This window comes from Leuciscus leuciscus (genome assembly GCF_965113295.1).
Source record: "Leuciscus leuciscus genome assembly, chromosome: 13".
NCBI lineage: Eukaryota > Metazoa > Chordata > Actinopteri > Cypriniformes > Leuciscidae > Leuciscus > Leuciscus leuciscus.
The window spans coordinates 3,924,827-3,942,759 of record NC_138737.1 but is presented as its reverse complement, the minus strand read 5'-3'; the positions used below and the strand labels follow the sequence as shown (position 1 = coordinate 3,942,759).

Sequence of the window (17,933 nt, the reverse complement as noted above, 5' to 3'; positions counted from 1 at the left end):
ATATATAGCAATTGTAAGTCGCTTTGGATAAAAAGCGTCAGCTAAATGAATAAATGTAAATGTAAAATGTAATACTTACTAATGTTGGTGCTGTTGATTTCCCACAAATTTAATGTCACTTCCTGGAAGATGATGTCATCAAGTAGGCTAACTGGTTTTCTTAGCTGAAAGGATTTTACAAAAGATACGAGTTAAAGATACAAACATTCCTAAAAAAAAACCCACACACACAAAAAACATGTAAGTAGAGAAAACTTTCAGTGGAGAAAGGAAAAATAAAGACACAACTGGAATATTTCTTAATAAATAACCAATAGCCTATGTTTCATCTCAGATATGCAGCACCCAGAGACAATCTGCCAAAACAGTTGAAAATCTATATAAATTCATACTTTAAAGTGTTTCAATTCACGTTATAAGTTAAATTAAATCTGGACCTATCATCACCCCACTTCACAGACATTACACACACAGACTTGCGTTTGGATCTAGCATAAATTACACACATGAATACTAAATTCCCGAGGGAATTGGTTATCTTTATTATTAGGGGTGGAGAAATCAATACGGTCACGGTTCCGAATTAAGTTCTCTTTCACAGTTTATTGCTCTTGAATGGTCAAATACACACACAATTAAGTCAAAATGCACATCATGTGGAGTTTTCATGTAAACACAGTCTGTTATGACCTACGCGAAAGTAAACAGTTAAGAGCAAATCGAATGTGTAACAGTATATTAGGTCCGTGCATTTCTTCTTAAAGGGACAGCAGCCTCATAAACTGTTGCCATCCGTTTCATTAAGGATAGTTCACCCAAAAGTGAAAATTCTGTCATTATTACTCACCCTCATTTAGTTCCAAACTTGTAAGACCTTTGTTTATCTTCGGAACACATATTAAGATATTTTTGATGAAATCCGAGAGCTCTATTCATGACCTCAAAAATCGAATCATGAGATACCAAAAGATTCCCACATAATTATTATTATTTATTTATTTTTAACTCAATTATTAGTATATTGTAAAACCTTCCGTTTTGGCCTACAAATTGTCATCACGACATGAAGGTCCAGTTCATTTCAAACAGCTGTGGGGGCCATATAGATTTCCATAGTATTTTACCCCCTACTATGGAAGTCAATGGTTCAAAACAACAGTTTGCTTACCCATATTCTTCAAAATATGGTATGTTCAGCAGAAGAAAGAAATTCATACAGGTTTGGAACAACTCAATATTATTATCTATATCAATGATGACAGACTTTTCATTTAGGGTGAACTATCCCTTTAAGTATTTATCTAAAAAACAATGTGTTTTTGGACGGTGGCCGCGCGACGTCGCTGTCGGGCTTCGCCTTCTTTGCGTGAGTCGTGACGTCACCGGATCACGCACAACCAGCGCGTGTGTGCGGAATGATAGAAGAGCTAAACACGCTTCTGTACGGAGGGAATTATGAAATCAAACCGTATTCCAGCACTGTGTTAAGAAAACAAACATTCTCGTGTTAAAATATCTTTATGAAGTAACCGAGTCAGAGGAAAAGACGCTTGAAATCAACATCGAAAAATAAACAGGCCCAGGACTGATTCAGATCCAGCCCAGCATGGACGGTATATATAAGCAACTTTAATTTCGCTATATTAAATATGATTAATGCAGTCACGTAATGTTATGCGGTGTGTTGCGTCGCTTAGAAAGTAAAGCTGATATTCCGACACATTTTGTGGTCCGCAATGCTTGGAGATTGTTAAATGTGTGTATGTTGATTGTGATTTAAATCTGCTCTTGAATTGCGAGTCATGGTGAAGCAGAAATAAGGTCCCACCTCTGTGTCTGATGCATGTGTAGATCGTCAGATGTTTGATGCTGCTGTGCTCAGATGTTTGGCACACACTGCTGGACACAGTCCTGATCAACAGCTCGTTCTCAAATCCATGTGAACTCACTGGATATATGTCTGTGTTTCATGAAGATTTCTCGATCAGAACTGTTTGTTGAAGTGGACACAGATAAAGGGGGGTTTTAATGTGGTCCTCGTGTTGGACATACAGTGTGAATTTGTCTTCGGTTCCAGGAGATGGAGACGGCCAGAGCCGCTGGTGTCTGTCCCAGGTCAAAGGAGCCGTAGATGATGATGTAGCTGAAGGTAAGACACATCCCTGACACCACAAGAACACCACAACCCCAAAACACCACAGTTACTGCTGTAAAACAATAGTAAATTAACATAGGATCTTCAAAGCTTCTTCTCAGTATCATTTTTTGTGACAGTGCTGGATATTATCCCAGTTAACAAATCTGTAGTTTTGTCATGAAGTTTACCAAGTCTTTTACCATCTTTGGTCCTGAATTTTATTAAAAGAAATATGATATATCATATTATATCATAAACTTCACGACCAAAGAAAGTAAAAGATAACGAAAAGTAATAACGAATTTATTAGTGCTTTCAAATCGATAATATTTTTATATATATATATATATATATATATATATATATATACCAGTATGTATGTATGTGTGTGTGTATGTATGTGTGTGTATATATATATATATATATATATATATATATATATATATATATATATATATATATATATATATATATATACAGACACATGTCACAAACACAGACACATATAATATATATACATATACATATATATATGTAAACTAAAATGTTTATGTTAGATGCGATTAATCACGATTAATTGATTTGACAGCACTAGAATTTATACATTATGTATGCATTATGCAAACGGTCAAAAAATGGTCATGGAAACAACGCAAATTGTAAAAGAGTGATTCATATCCATGAAATATTTATGGAAATATGTAAAAACTTGACATTTAAAATGAAATGTAACATGACAAGTGGAAATAATAGTATATATATATACAGAGAGAGATTTGTATATAATTTTGTATTTACTATAAAATATTCTGTCAGCTACAAAGTACCCTTTTGAGTGCTATATTTATCAAATAATTTAGAAAGTAACTTCAAGAGCTCTGAGAACGATGTTCTGTAACAGTTTTGGAAATTTAGTGGCGTTTCAGTTGTGAATTCGGACCGTTCGTGTCAAAATATGTTTCGTTATGTTTATAAATATTTTATATATGAGGTTAAATTGTTGTAAACATAAAGGATTTGTTCTCTGGGTTGAGTCAGAACATGGCACGGCCCAGCACCACACTGTTGCCCGTCACAATAATACGACAGACAGACAGAAAGAGAGAGAGATTGTTATTCTTGGGGAATGCTGGGATGGGGGGTTGCTGGATGGCACTGCGTGTGCAGATGCCTGAGATGCTTTTAATGCCAGGCTCCGCATGTGCCCGCCCACACACGCACAAATACAAGAGTCACTTATATTCTCAGAAACATTCAGCGAAACAATATGGTCTCATAGTTGATCTTGTCAATTATTCATTATTGTGTGTGTGTGTGTGTGTTGCAGCTGACATCATTTCTGCGGTGGAGTTCAATCATTCCGGGGAGCTTTTGGCCACAGGAGACCGGGGCGGAAGAATAGTGATCTTCCAGCAAGAGCAAGAGGTGAGATGGATTACTGGTCATTACGTAAAACAATTAAAGGGTGGAGCATAAATGGGCTTGAAATCATTATTCAAAATGTAAAAGAAGGCCATATTCAACCCTGGCAGCAACATACATACAGAATGTTATTGGTGCTCACGTGCCGACACGCCGGGTTTGAATATGCAATATTAAAAGCTTCATTTATGAATGGATTATTCCTTTAATAATATGCAACGCAGTGGTATTTTAGCGTTACTTGTGCACCATTATTGCACGGCTCTGTGGAATACTTGATTCTGATTGGTTAATCGCATCCAGCAATATTTTATCCCCCTATAATAACCGGTAAACACTAATAACACAGGCTCACCTGGGTAACTGAAGTTGGTGCTTTACGCTTGCTAGGAACGGTTGTTCCTCGTGGAAGTTTTGCGTTTGGTGAGCTAATAAAATATTAAAATTCAAATCAATATTTTGTGTACAGTTATTTAATTATGTCATCCAGTATTGCGGATAGGGCTGCAACAAACGATTATTTTGATAATCGATTAATCTAACGATTATTAGAACGATTAATCGACTAATCGTCGATTATTTTGCCGACTAATCAGTAGGTTTGTAACGATTATTCAGCTTTTTCAATTAGTTAAAACACTGAGTTATACATATTCTAACTATAATATAAAAAAAGAAAATCACTTCAGCTTTTGAAATGGTTGTTTTAGTGAACTTTGAGCCAACTAAACAGGTCATTCTCTTTAAGTTTTCAGATTTCTGTCCAATTCAAATCACACACATGCTCTCTAAGCATTGTTTAAATATTCGGTTCTCTTTCAATAGAAAAAACAAAACAAAAATGAATCAGCTGCATTACAGACAAACTTAATCTGCAAACAATTATTATAAGTTGACATGAGTTAAGTTGATATTATAAAATTGACATGACAATTGAGCTAACAGAGACGTTCTCATTCACCTTTTAATTTACAGTATGAAAAAGTAACTGACTTGATATTCTTCATAACATCTCCTTTTGTAAGTCTTCATGAATATGGAACAAAATACAGGCAAGTGATAAAACCGTAATACCTAATAGTGTTACAATAATAAAAACAGCCCTGACTCCTAAGCTCGATCAAGCTTTATTCTATGCAAAAATAAATCATCACATTACTGTAATTATGTTATTATTGTTCATATTATTGCTATTATTATTATTAGTATTGCATTCTCTAATAAAGAGATTTACTGCTAGTTATTTAGCTCCAGCTGGAGAACATTTACCTCTCACCGGCTCGTCTTGTGCTTTTACATGCATGTTGTGCTCCCGTGAAAAGAAAGTACCACCTAGCATGTATTGCACATGACAGCATTCTTGGTTTGAAGTTTTGTGAAACTTTCACACACCTAGCTAGTTCAGATTCGTTTGCACTCCGTCATAATTCGCTTAATTCACAGCGCCGTAGCGGTCAAATTGCGATATTGCAGACCCTTACATTAGGTCACGTGGGATCAAACGACTACTCAACAACAAGATATTTTGTCGACAATTTTTTATTGTCGACTAATCGTTTCAGCCCTAATTGCGGATTCACTCTTTCTTAGGATTGTTTTGTACACTGTAATGGATTATAATATAACAAAAAAGTACGATTTTAAAACGGTTTCATCTCAAATCAATATCTCTTACACTCATAATTATTTATGTGGTGAAATACGGTGTAATAAGTTGAATGAATGTACCATATCCCTTAAATGTCCGTCTAGTTTGAGCTTTCCGCTTGCTAGCAACTGCTTTTTACATGGAAGCTGTGTTTAAAGAGCTAATAATATATTTTAACTCAGAATCAGATCAATATTTCTTATTCATAGGCAACGGTTTTATTCAGAGGCTGTTTGACTGATTAAAATTTTTTTTAAGTATCACCTGAATTTCTGTCTAGTATTAACCCTAAAGGCACAGTTCATCCAAAAATGAAAATTCTGTCATTAATTACTCACCCTCATGTCGTTCCAAACCCGTAAAATGTTCGTTCATCTTCGAAACACAAATGAAGACCTTTTTGATTAATTTAAACGTGCTGCGTAACACGAGAATGAACCTCATTGGTTCCTGCAGAAGCTCAAACGTGCTGCGTAACACGAGAATGAACCTCATTGGTTCCTGCAGAAGCTCAAACGTGCTGCGTAACACGAGAATGAACCTCATTGGTTATTACTGAAGCTTAAACGTGCTGCGTAACACGAGAATGAACCTCATTGGTTCCTGCGGAAGCTCAAAGGTACTGTGTAACACGAGAATGAACCTCATTGGTTATTACTGAAGCTTAAACGTGCTGCGTAACACGAGAATGAACCTCATTGGTTCCTGCAGAAGCTCAAACGTGCTGCGTAACACGAGAATGAACCTCATTGGTTATTACTGAAGCTCAAACGTGCTGCGTAACACAAGAATGAACCTCATTGGTTCTCACAGAATCTCAAATGTGCTGCGTAATGAGAATGAACCTCATTGGTTTTTGCTGAAGCTCAAAGGTGATGCGTAACACGAGAATGAACCTCATTGGTTCTTGCAGAAGCTCAAACGTGCTGCGTAACACGAGAATGAACCTCATTGGTTCTCGCAGAAGCTCAAACGTGCTGCGTAACACGAGAATGAACCTCAATGGTTCTCGCAGAAGCTCAAACGTGCTGTATAACACGAGAATGAACCTCATTGGTTCCTGCGGAAGCTCAAACGTGCTGCGTAACACAAGAATGAACCTCATTGGTTCTCACAGAATCTCAAATGTGCTGCGTAATGAGAATGAACCTCATTGGTTCTTGCTGAAGCTCAAAGGTGATGCGTAACACGAGAATGAACCTCATTGGTTCTTGCAGAAGCTCAAACGTGCTGCGTAACACAAGAATGAACCTCATTGGTTCTCACAGAATCTCAAATGTGCTGCGTAATGAGAATGAACCTCATTGGTTCTCACAGAAGCTCAAACGTGCTGCGTAACACGAGAATGAACCTCATTGGTTCTCACAGAAGCTCAAACGTGCTGCGTAACACGAGAATGAACCTCATTGGTTCTCGCAGAAGCTCAAACGTGCTGTATAACACGAGAATGAACCTCATTGGTTCTCACAGAAGCTCAAACGTGCTGCGTAACACGTGAATGAGCCTCATTGGTTCTTGCAGAAGCTCAAACGTGCTGCGTAACACGAGAATGAACCTCATTGGTTCTTGCAGAAGCTCAAACGTGCTGCGTAACACGAGAATGAACCTCATTGGTTCTCACAGAAGCTCAAACGTGCTGCGTAACACGAGAATGAACCTCATTGGTTCTTGCAGAAGCTCAAACGTGCTGCGTAACACAAGAATGAACCTCATTGGTTCTCACAGAAGCTCAAACGTGCTGCGTAACACGAGAATGAACCTCATTGGTTCTCACAGAAGCTCAAACGTGCTGCGTAACACGAGAATGAACCTCATTGGTTCTCACAGAATCTCAAATGTGCTGCGTAATGCGAATGAACCTCATTGGTTCTCGCAGAAGCTCAAACGTGCTGTGTAACATGTGTACGAGATGCAGAAAATGAAGTAGACCCGGCCCTTAATCTTGGTATAAGCAGGAAAATCCACGGCTGTGCTTTAAAATCATGTAATGCACACCTAGCTGTGTGTTATCCCTTACATGTGGTATTTCTGTGTCCTGTCAGAGTAAGAACCTGCCACAGTGCCATGCGGAGTATAACGTCTACAGCACGTTCCAGAGTCACGAGCCGGAGTTCGACTATCTGAAGAGTCTGGAGATCGAGGAAAAGATCAACAAGATCCGCTGGCTTCCTCAGAAAAATGCTGCACACTTCCTGTTGTCGACAAACGGTGAGAAAGTGTTATTTTAGTATTACTTAGATGCTATTATTTATTAATATTTTGAATTAACTTTTATTTTAATTTCAAAAGTTGTAATAATTTTGTTACATGCATTTGTCATTTTTATTCCGTTTTTATAATTCTATTTAGTTTTAAGTCATTTTAGTCCTTCAGGTTGAACTTAAAGTTAATTTCCCAAGATAACATTTCTCATTTTCTTTTAGGTTTTTCATCCAATATTTATATTTTATTTGAGCTTTAGTTAAATTACTGAAAATTGTTTTAGTTTAACACTGGCGCAGATACAGACTCATTTATACATGTAGCCAATGCTTCATTATTTTATTCCACACAGATAAAACCATCAAGCTCTGGAAAATCAGTGAACGAGACAAGAGACCAGAGGGGTATAACCTCAAAGAAGAGGACGGCCGCTACAGGCATCCATCATCACTCACAACACTACGGGTGTGTTCACACTCACACACTCTCAGGATTATGTTAATGCGTTAACAAACCCATTGGCGTAACACGCTTTGCTCCGCACAGGTTCCCGTGTTCCAGCCGATGGATCTGATGGTGGAGGCGAGTCCACGGCGGGTCTACGCCAACGCTCATACCTACCACATCAACTCCATCTCAGTCAACAGCGACAACGAGACGTATCTGTCCGCCGATGACCTCAGGGTCAACCTATGGCACCTGGACTTCACCGACCGAAGCTTCAGTATCCTGTTCATACATTTTTGTTTATTCACGCACTACTGTCAGTAAGATTTAGTTTTTTATGTCAAAAATACAGTAAAAACAGTAATATTGTGAAATATTATTACAATTTAAAATAGCACTTATTCTATTTTAATATATTTTAAAATGTAATTTATTCCTTGTGATCAAAGCTTAATTTTCAGCACCATTACATTCAGTGTCTCATGATCCTTCAGAAATCATTCAAAATTAATTCTGAAAGATAAGTCGCACCATCTTTGAGAGAAAAAAAGCACAGATAAGTTGCGTCGGTGTGTAAGTCACACTTTATTATTACATTCAGAAATAATGTAAAATACTGGTATATAAAACAATAATACAAACATTATAAACACTGTAAACATTTTAGTTCCCCGCACTCAACAACAAATACTATAAATGTAACAATATACAGAACAGAACAGGAATGAAAAATATACATTTAAAACAAACATAAATTATAGTGATTTATGCTGTGAACAACATTTTTTATTAAAAAGTTATTAAATCAGAGCTGAAAATCTTAAATTCATAATGGTATGGCATGAAATGTTGCATGAAATGCAAATCATTTGTCTTCCTCAGTATTTTTGTTCTGTTTATATATATATATGTGTGTGTGTGTGTGTGTGTGTGTGTGTGTGTGTGTGTGTGTGTGTGTGTGTGTGTGTGTCTTAAAGGTATAGCAGAGGATGTTTTACTTCCTGGTGGGTAGTCTAAACTAGAGTTCTCAACGGGTCGAGTCGGCCCGACAAACCCGACGGGACCCGCGGGTTCGGGCCGGGTTCGGGTCGAAAATATAAACAAATGACTCGGGTCGGGTTGGACGTCGGGCTTAATCTTTTCCGCTCAGTGAAAAAAAAACAAAAAAAAACATTTATTAATCATCGCACCGTAAAGAAAGGCTGGCTACTGCGTGTAACGTGCATCATGGAGAGGGGCGGAGGCAGACCTGACCGCTGCGTGCACGCCTTTAGCCTGGCCTGGAGAAGAAGATGGAGTTGGTGAAAAGTAAATAAAAGTAAGTATACGATTATATTTGTAGGCTAGGCCTATTTTGTTTAAAAATTCTTCAAAAATTGTGTGGTGTGAAAAGTAGCCCGCCCGCTGGCTGGGTACATGTTTGAGTTCTTTTTATTTATTATTGTGTGAAGATTTTTATTTAAGGCATATTTATATAGCCTATTAATATATTTAAAGTTTATTGTTTCAGTTGTTTGTATTGTTAAAGGGCGTGAACATTAAAGGTTGATTTGAATTCCCGTCTGCTGGTCATGATAATACGTGTATGAGAAAAGAAAAAAAATGCGTTGATCCGTTTATAACGGATATAACGCAGCGTCGGGCCGCGGGCCGGGTTCGGTCAGATAATTCATGTTGATGTGTCGGGTTACATCGGGTCCGGGCTTTAAAAGCCACGGGCCGGGTCGGGTCGGGTTGTAATTTTCAGGCCCGTTGAGAACTCTACTCTAAACTATTGGTCCTCCTAATTGTCAATCATTCTGGTGAATCAATCAAACTTTTCAAAAAGTGGAGAGGGCGGGTCTTATCTAAAATTTGGAAAGATCCTCCGCTATACCTTTAACATCTTTGATACATTTACTTGAGATGCATGTAAAATTAAGTCTTGAAGAATTGAACAAAATTAAGTGAGTTTATGCTTAAAACAAGAACAAATGATCAAAAGTTTCCCTTTGAATTAAGTCGATTTTTCTGCAGATATTTGTTCTTGTTTTAAGCAAAACTCATTTCATTTTGATCAATTTCACAGAAAACAAGACTTCATATTTCATGTCATTTTTGCATCTCCAGTAAATGTATCTTGATGAATGTTTCATAGTAGTTAGCAAAGCATTGGTGATTGGGTGATTTACCTCTTCCTTTGAATTGTTTTTCATGTTTTTTCCCTCATATTATACACGGTCTTACTGAAGTTTAGCCCTTAACCACTGACTCAGACATTGTTGACATCAAGCCGGCCAACATGGAGGAGCTGACGGAGGTGATCACGGCTTCAGAGTTTCACCCGCTCCAGTGCAACACGTTTGTGTACGGCAGCAGCAAGGGCTCAGTGCGCCTGTGTGACATGCGGGCGTCCGCTCTGTGTGACCAACACTCAAAATGTTAGTTTCTGAAGTTTCTTTCACTTTCCTTTCACTGATGGAGTAAACCCTTCAGAACTCATTTATCGTGTGTTTCTGTGTAGTGTTTGAGGAACCCGAGGACCCCAGCACACGGTCCTTCTTCTCTGAAATCATCTCATCCATCTCAGACGTCAAGTTCAGTCACAGCGGCCGATACATGATGACCAGAGATTATCTGACCCTCAAGATCTGGGACCTTCACATGGAGAGTCGGCCGGTGGAAATATACCAGGTAGGCCTGAAGAGATCATGAATTTTGTGCTGACGATTAATTGCCATTACAAAAAATTGTGATTAATGATTTAAATATGTTTAGTTTACATCACAGTGTAAGCCTGACACATTATATCCTCCTGGGACCCAGGAATAGACTTTTGTTCACTGTAGTGGGCATTATATTTTAGTGAATTTCTCTGACACCATACATGTCACATGTCACAACCTGGGTGTCCTGTAAAGAGCACATTCAGGACTTTTCAGAGATAACCAAATGTTTGGAGGTTATACCATGAAAACAACTTCTTAATTTGTTTAGTGATCAAATGTATTTGTGATCATTAATTTAGTGATCAAATGTAGCACTCTTATGGAAATATGATAATATATTGTAATTGTAATTTAAATCAGACTACTTTTCAAATAAACCAACATCTATTAACCAACTAACCACTATTTCATAAACCAACATCTCAGGAAAATGTTATGGGGTTTCAAATAAAAAAATTAGGGCATTGATTGCATACATGTCCACTGTAGAGACATCAGGACTTAAAGCATGTTTATCAGGCATTTTGGGAGACACAACAAGTGAATATGGAAATAAATTATACATCAATATTCCTATAAAATATTAGATATTATTATTAAAATGTTGCCAATCATTACTCCAATTATTACACTTCTTTTTTCATTAAATGTTGCTCCAAGAACACATTAATGTGCAAATTAGATACAGTGTATAGATACATTGCATTGAATGGGAATATTAATTTATGGCCATTTTACCCACATATTGCGTAAAGTAAAATGGTGTATACAATTCATTCCGTTATATCTTTCATAACATAGTTGAGAATCATCTTTATACAAATTTAGTACAAATTATACATGTATAATTCTCTGAAAATTAATATAATGCGGTCTGATTAAACCCATGAACCATGAAAAGGCAGACTTTTGACTATCTTTGGTACTTAACAACAGTTTTTTTTTTTTTATTATGTTCTTTGGCAAAATGTGATTTGAAATTTAAACTGCACAATTATCTCAAATAGTTGGGATTAGATCGAATAACCACGATCCAATGATTTATCAATAATCATGACAGGCCTATTACCAGGTGATGTTTCTGTCACTGGGGGATTTTTATTTTATTTTTATTTTTTTATAATCCATATCACTTTGGTGTACCAAAGCAGTCATACACTTGAAAGAAATTATAGGAATAGTTATATAAAATAAAGGGATGTAAATATAAGGAATAGTTAAATAAAAATGATCATGTTCCAAATATTCTGTGCAACACTAAATGAGAAATTAAAGGGATGGTTTGGAGTAATTTCAACCTAGGGTCCTTTGCACCATGACCTCGAGCCAAACACCCCTCCCAGAAGCCTTTTCCCCCTTGGTGGAACATTATTAAAGTTAGAGCTTATTTAGAGAGATCAGCCGGATGGTTTAGTGCAGGCGCTAATGGATCCAAGGTTGTATCTCGTAAATTACCCCACTAATAATGCCTGGAATGGTACCAAACTTCTACAGTAGTACAAATAGGTTCTGTACTCATGAAACGAGGCATTGGAAAGTTTGTAAGTACATCAGGAGATTATTTAAATAACACTTGCTTGATGGCTAATGCTACCGCTAACCCGGACGTCGAGGTCACTTCAGTGATTTGGGAAAAGCCCGTAAAAGTCCTTTGCAAAACTCACAAGTGTAAGGAAAAAGCTAGTGAATTTTTTATAATTTTTTCCGAAGTGTTGACAACTTGGTGTTAACTAATAATTGTTGCAAACTGGTACTACCAACAATATATTAGTGCATTCCTGGAACTGGGCGTCGTTACACTTCATCCTTATGCATCGCTTTCTGCCACGGAAGTGACCTCGACGTCCGGGTTAGCGGTAGCATTAGCCATCAGGCAAGTGTTATTTAAATAAACTCCTGATGCACTTACAAACTTTCCAATGCCTAGTTTTATGAGTACAGTCCCTATTTGTACTACTGTAGAAGTTTGGTACCATTCCAGGCATTATTAGTGGGGTAATTTACAGGATACAACCTTGGATCCATTAGCGCCTGCACTAAACCATCCGGCTGATATCTCTAAATAAGCTCTAACTTTAATAATGTTCAACCAAGGGAAAAAAGGCTTTTAGGGGGGTGTTTGGCTCGAGGTCATGGTGCAAAGGACCCTAGGTTGAAGTTACTCCGAACCATTACTTTAAGAATGTCCTGCTTTAATTCATGCAATTAATTTGGACTGGGGATTTAAAATTTAGAAAAGCACCATTAAAGTCACTTATGGTAAAAATGGTCTGTGTGCTAAATTTCATGTTTTTAGAAGTCATACCTTGTTTGAGTATTTAAATATTCCTTCATTATCTTTAAATTCATCTTTGGCATCTTAATGAAATGTAGCAATGCCCAGTTTGTGAACCAGTCGTTCTATTAAATTGGATCTTTGTAAAAGATTACATGGGTTGATCCAGTTCACAAGACGTTAGTCTGAAGGCGGCCGCACACCGGACGCGCAGCTCAGCGCCGCGCCGCGTCTAGGACAACTGTCACCTGAAAATCCGATAACATCAGCAATTTTCTGATTTCTGTAAATAAATATAAAACTGAATGTATATTGCAGCACAGGGTGAAGTCCGTATATACATTAACTACGATTTGAGACACACACATGTACATTTTATATAAAACTATGTAAATGGCGCTCTGTGGCGCGGCAGGATTTTGAACACGGTCCTGAGCCGCCGCGGACAGACGCCGAAAGGCGCCGCCAGTGTGTGTACTCTCATAGAGAATAGTGTGCTCGAATTTAAAAGACGTGGCGCTGCGCGGCGCGCCGCCGAGCTGCGCGTCCGGTGTGCGACCCCCTTGAGAGTGATTCGATCTCGTATCGTGCCGATCCAGACTCAATGATCCACTTGCAGCAGTTAAAGACTTCCTGGATTATTAACCAGTAACAACTTAAATCAAAGATATTTTATGAATTCAGAAGAATTGGAAAACAGCATCTGAACCGCTTTTCTAATATGTTTGTGTTCTTTTTGACTCTACTTTAATTGTAATTACGTGGGGAAAAAACAACCAAGACATTCTTTAAAGTTTCACCTTTTCCATGAAAGAGGCTGGAAACTAGTAAATGATAATTTTCTTTTTGTGTGAATTACTCCTTTAAACAAAATACTGATTTAGCAACATTGACCACTAGGTGGCATCAGGAATTTACTTCTCAAATTTTAATGTGGTGATTTTGCATTCCTTGAAAATATAATTTTTCCATAATGCAAGGCTCAGAATATTCAGCAGTAAATAAAGGAGAAGCCATCAGGATGTATTTGGATTATAAAAACGTGGCTTATGATGCACTACATTAATGATATATTTAAATTAGTGTTGTTATAAATTCTGAGCTCTTGCACATTGGATTTAGAAATAATTAGTCTGCATGTCCAGATAGTCATGATTCAAAAGTGAATGCATGACCGACTTCAAGTCATTTTGGGTCGTTGGCTTATTTTTCAATTGAATTCAATTGACATGAGCGTTTACACTACAGAAGCAATCCGGTCGAATGTGTTTTCCACTACCTCTGGAAGTGGTTGAAAGTGGACAAGCTCAAAACATTTTAGACCCCGTTTACACCTGTATTGGGCGTCGTCCACTTGTGATTGGATCGACCAAAACGCATCTTAATACCAGGTGTAAACAGGGCCTGAATCATAAACAAGCTTTCTTTGCTGTCGAGTCCTTATATCAGAAGCACTGAAGTACCATCAGCATGTTGTGTGACTTTGATCTCTCTCTCTCTCTCTTTCTCTCATCAGGTTCATGGTTATCTCAGGAGTAAGCTGTGCTCTCTGTACGAGAACGACTGCATCTTTGATAAGTTTGAGTGCTGCTGGGGGGGCGACGACAGGTGAGGAGATGTTCTGAGATGAGACGTGACTCGTGTGCTGCATCATTATGACGCTCCCACACATTCTTTTAATGACTAAAGCATCTTCAGTTTATGATAAAAGCAAATGCAAAACAAACCTTGAATAGGCATGAGCTGTGTGTTCTCACTGCGGGGTCTTCCTGCCAGATCACTGTGAACAGAGGGTTTATCAGACTCGAGCTTTATCAAATACAGACACACACAATACTGTTTCAGAAACGTCCTGATTTTGAGCTTAAGTACATTACATTTTTTGCAGATATTAAAGATAACAATTTTATATTTATAAACGTATTACTACCATTCAAATGTTTGGGGTCAGTAAGAAATTGATACTTTTATTCAGCGATGATGCATTAAATTGATCAAAAAAGTGACCGTAAAGACATTTATAATGTTACAAAAGATTAAGTAAATGCTGTAATTTTGAACTTTTTATACATCAAAGAATCTTAATTAAAAAAGCACAAAAAAAGAAATGTTTCTCGAGCATCAAATCATCATTTTAGAATGATTTCTGAAGGATCATGTGACACTGTAGTAATGATGCTGAAAATTCAACTTTGATCACAGGAATAAATTACATTTAAAAACAGGTTATTTTGAATTTAAATAATATTTCACAATTTAAATTTTATTTTTTTCTGTATTTTTGATCAAATAAATGTTGGGCTGAAGAGACTTCTTTCAAAAACATTAAAAGATCTTATCGACCCAAACTTTCAATGTCAGTAATAACTTCTGAAATGGATTGAATGAAATTAAACCCTATATTTGACACATTTATCCCATTTACATTTGAAAACATTTAAAAATATATATTTTTACCTTAGCTTAGTTATAGAAAACTGGATTTTTTTTAGCCAAATTTTCACTGTACTTTACTTTGCAACAATGGCTTTTTGGCTGAGATAAACACACACAGATACTATGGATGGATGGATGGATGGATGGATGGATGGATAGACTTTGTTTGTTTTCTTATATAAAAAAAGAGAGAGCTCTGCCTAATTACTCTCTTATTTTTCATCTCCATTCTCAGTGAGGTCATGACGGGGTCCTATAACAACTTCTTCCGGATGTTCGATCGGGATGCCCAGCGCGACGCGACCCTCGAGGCCTCGTGGGAGAGCGGCTCCCCCGGCCTCCCGCTCAAGACCTGGCGTGTGTGTGCGGGGAGCAGACGCAAGAGGAACGAGATCGGCGTGGACTGCCTGGACTTCAGCAGAAAGATCCTCTACACCTCCTGGCATCCTCAGGATAACATTGTTGCACTGGCGACTGTCAATAACCTTTACATATTCCAGGAGAAACTGAATTAGGAATTTCAAACTGCTTCGTCCTCATTCCTAGCTCCAGGAGTAAGGCGGGATACATGCTAATCTGGTATCCATGCACAACCTCTCTCCTGAAACTCATAGTCTTAATATTAACCACTGTAGTACACGAAAAAACCTTTGGATTATTCTATTACGTTAATTGATACACTGTAGGCCGGAGAAGGGATTTTTAGTTGTATTACTGTATTGGTTTTGGTTTTTTTTATTTTGCACATTTTGATCTGTCCGTTTTAGCTTTAATCAGAAACCCCATGCACTGCTGGGAGATTTTTCCACGTCTCGAACACGCAACCAAAACGACCCTCAAGCAACCCACAAAATCCTGTTTAATAAGTTTGCATAATCATGATTAACACTGAATCAGTTGTACAAAACCTCATGCTCTGATCGCTCCCTTCTGGCCTGGTGCAACAGGACGTTTCCTTCACCTAACGCTCAGTCTAATGCCTGACATTTATCCACAAGTGCAATTGACTTGAAGTTGCAGGGTTCCCGAATAGCTACATTATTCCCTACATTAAGTCCCTAATGGGTACAACTAATTGTGGCATTAATTTTATGCAATATATTAGTCTTTGTGGGAAGGGAGACTTTTTATCTCTTTTAATAGGGACACACAAATATTTTAAGTCTTAAGTAATTGTTTGTGCAGATGTGCATGTTTTATAATGTCTTATGATTTTCGGCATCTTATGATGTGTGTCGTTTTATTTGCGGCTTTTTAATACAGAATGGTTCCTATGAGGTAAAGAATGCTCTAGATATTTTTATATAAATTTTCGAAAATTTAAATCATGTCCTTGACAGTATTCAGTGTTTTAATGCAGTCATGTGACTTGAGTCTTTGAGCTGTTGATTGATTGGTGCAGAATGATTCTGTATAATGGAGTGCGTTTACATGGAAATCAGGCCTGCTGTATATGAACAAACCCAGAATTATGTTCCCTTTATCTTAGTTGTAAAACCCAAATGTAAAAATAAAACTTAATTTTAAGACTGAAAAACTAAACTTCTTGGGGTCATTTTTCCAGCAAAGGAGAATCCATTCAAATGTAATTTTATTATAAAGCAGGTAAGAGATGATTATACAGAGAAGAATCACTTTTCTTTAAACATCTGCCCCATATTTAGGTTAGCAGGAACAAATAGGACATCCAGAGATGAATCTGTGCCTGAGCTATTTTAGGTTTTGGTGATCTGTGAACCGTACTAGTGGGTTTTTAGGTTGTCATTATTGCAGTACATATAGACAATGTATGTTGCCTTACAATTTAGGGGCAACATCCGTAATACGCATATAAAAATATAGACTTGTCATTGAAACTAAATAACATTATTTTCAGGATTTCAGCACATTTATATCAGCATTGTATATTTATCTCTGTCTGTCTATCTCTATCTGTCTGTCTATCTCTATCTGTATGTGTCTATCTGTCTGTCTATCTCTATATGTCTGTCTATCTATATGTATGTGTCTATCTGTCTGTCTATCTCTATATATGTATGTGTCTATCTATCTGTCTATCTCTATATGTATGTGTCTATCTGTCTGTCTATCTCTATATGTATGTGTCTATCTGTCTGTCTATCTCTATCTGTCTGTCTATCTCTATCTGTCTGTCTATCTCTATCTGTATGTGTCTATCTGTCTGTCTATCTCTATATGTATGTGTCTATCTCTATATGTCTGTCTATCTCTATATGTATGTGTCTATCTGTCTGTCTATCTCTATATGTATGTCTATCTATCTGTCTATCTCTATATGTATGTGTCTATCTGTCTGTCTATCTCTATATGTATGTGTCTATCTATCTGTCTATCTCTATATGTATGTGTCTATCTGTCTGTCTATCTCTATATGTATGTGTCTATCTGTCTGTCTATCTCTATCTGTCTGTATATCTCTATATGTATGTGTCTCTCTGTCTGTCTATCTCTATATGTATGTGTCTATCTATCTGTCTATCTCTATATGTATGTGTCTATCTGTCTGTCTATCTCTATATGTATGTGTCTATCTATCTGTCTATCTCTATATGTATGTGTCTATCTATCTGTCTATCTCTATATGTATGTGTCTATCTGTCTGTCTATCTCTATATGTATGTGTCTATCTATCTGTCT

At 37.2% G+C, this 17,933-nt stretch overlaps 1 protein-coding gene and 1 long non-coding RNA gene across 4 annotated transcripts in view; one reads left to right on the top strand and one right to left on the bottom strand.

Moving 5' to 3' along the window:
* Positions 1 to 166, bottom strand: part of LOC309512369 — a 58,539-nt gene extending 58,373 nt beyond the window's left edge. For both annotated transcript variants that reach the window (XR_014210967.1, XR_014210968.1), the window contains exon 1: positions 80 to 166. This is a non-coding gene — a long non-coding RNA (uncharacterized lncRNA). The remainder of the gene's footprint in view (positions 1 to 79) is intronic.
* A 1,197-nt stretch (positions 167 to 1,363) lies between these two features.
* On the top strand, positions 1,364 to 16,817 carry ppp2r2aa (protein phosphatase 2, regulatory subunit B, alpha a). Of its 2 annotated transcripts, none has more exons than XM_082187872.1 (10): positions 1,364 to 1,613; positions 2,078 to 2,149; positions 3,465 to 3,562; positions 7,250 to 7,415; positions 7,762 to 7,874; positions 7,956 to 8,133; positions 10,112 to 10,276; positions 10,360 to 10,529; positions 14,356 to 14,447; positions 15,511 to 16,817. In XM_082187872.1, the coding sequence occupies exons 1-10, from the start codon at positions 1,607 to 1,609 to the stop codon at positions 15,788 to 15,790; spliced, it is 1,341 nt and encodes a 446-aa protein (XP_082043998.1). In that variant the 5' UTR covers positions 1,364 to 1,606; the 3' UTR covers positions 15,791 to 16,817. The 2 variants fall into 2 exon arrangements, with proteins under 2 accessions (XP_082043998.1, XP_082043997.1); XM_082187871.1 differs by having other exon boundaries at positions 1,976 to 2,149.
* Positions 16,818 to 17,933: the final 1,116 nt, after the last annotated feature.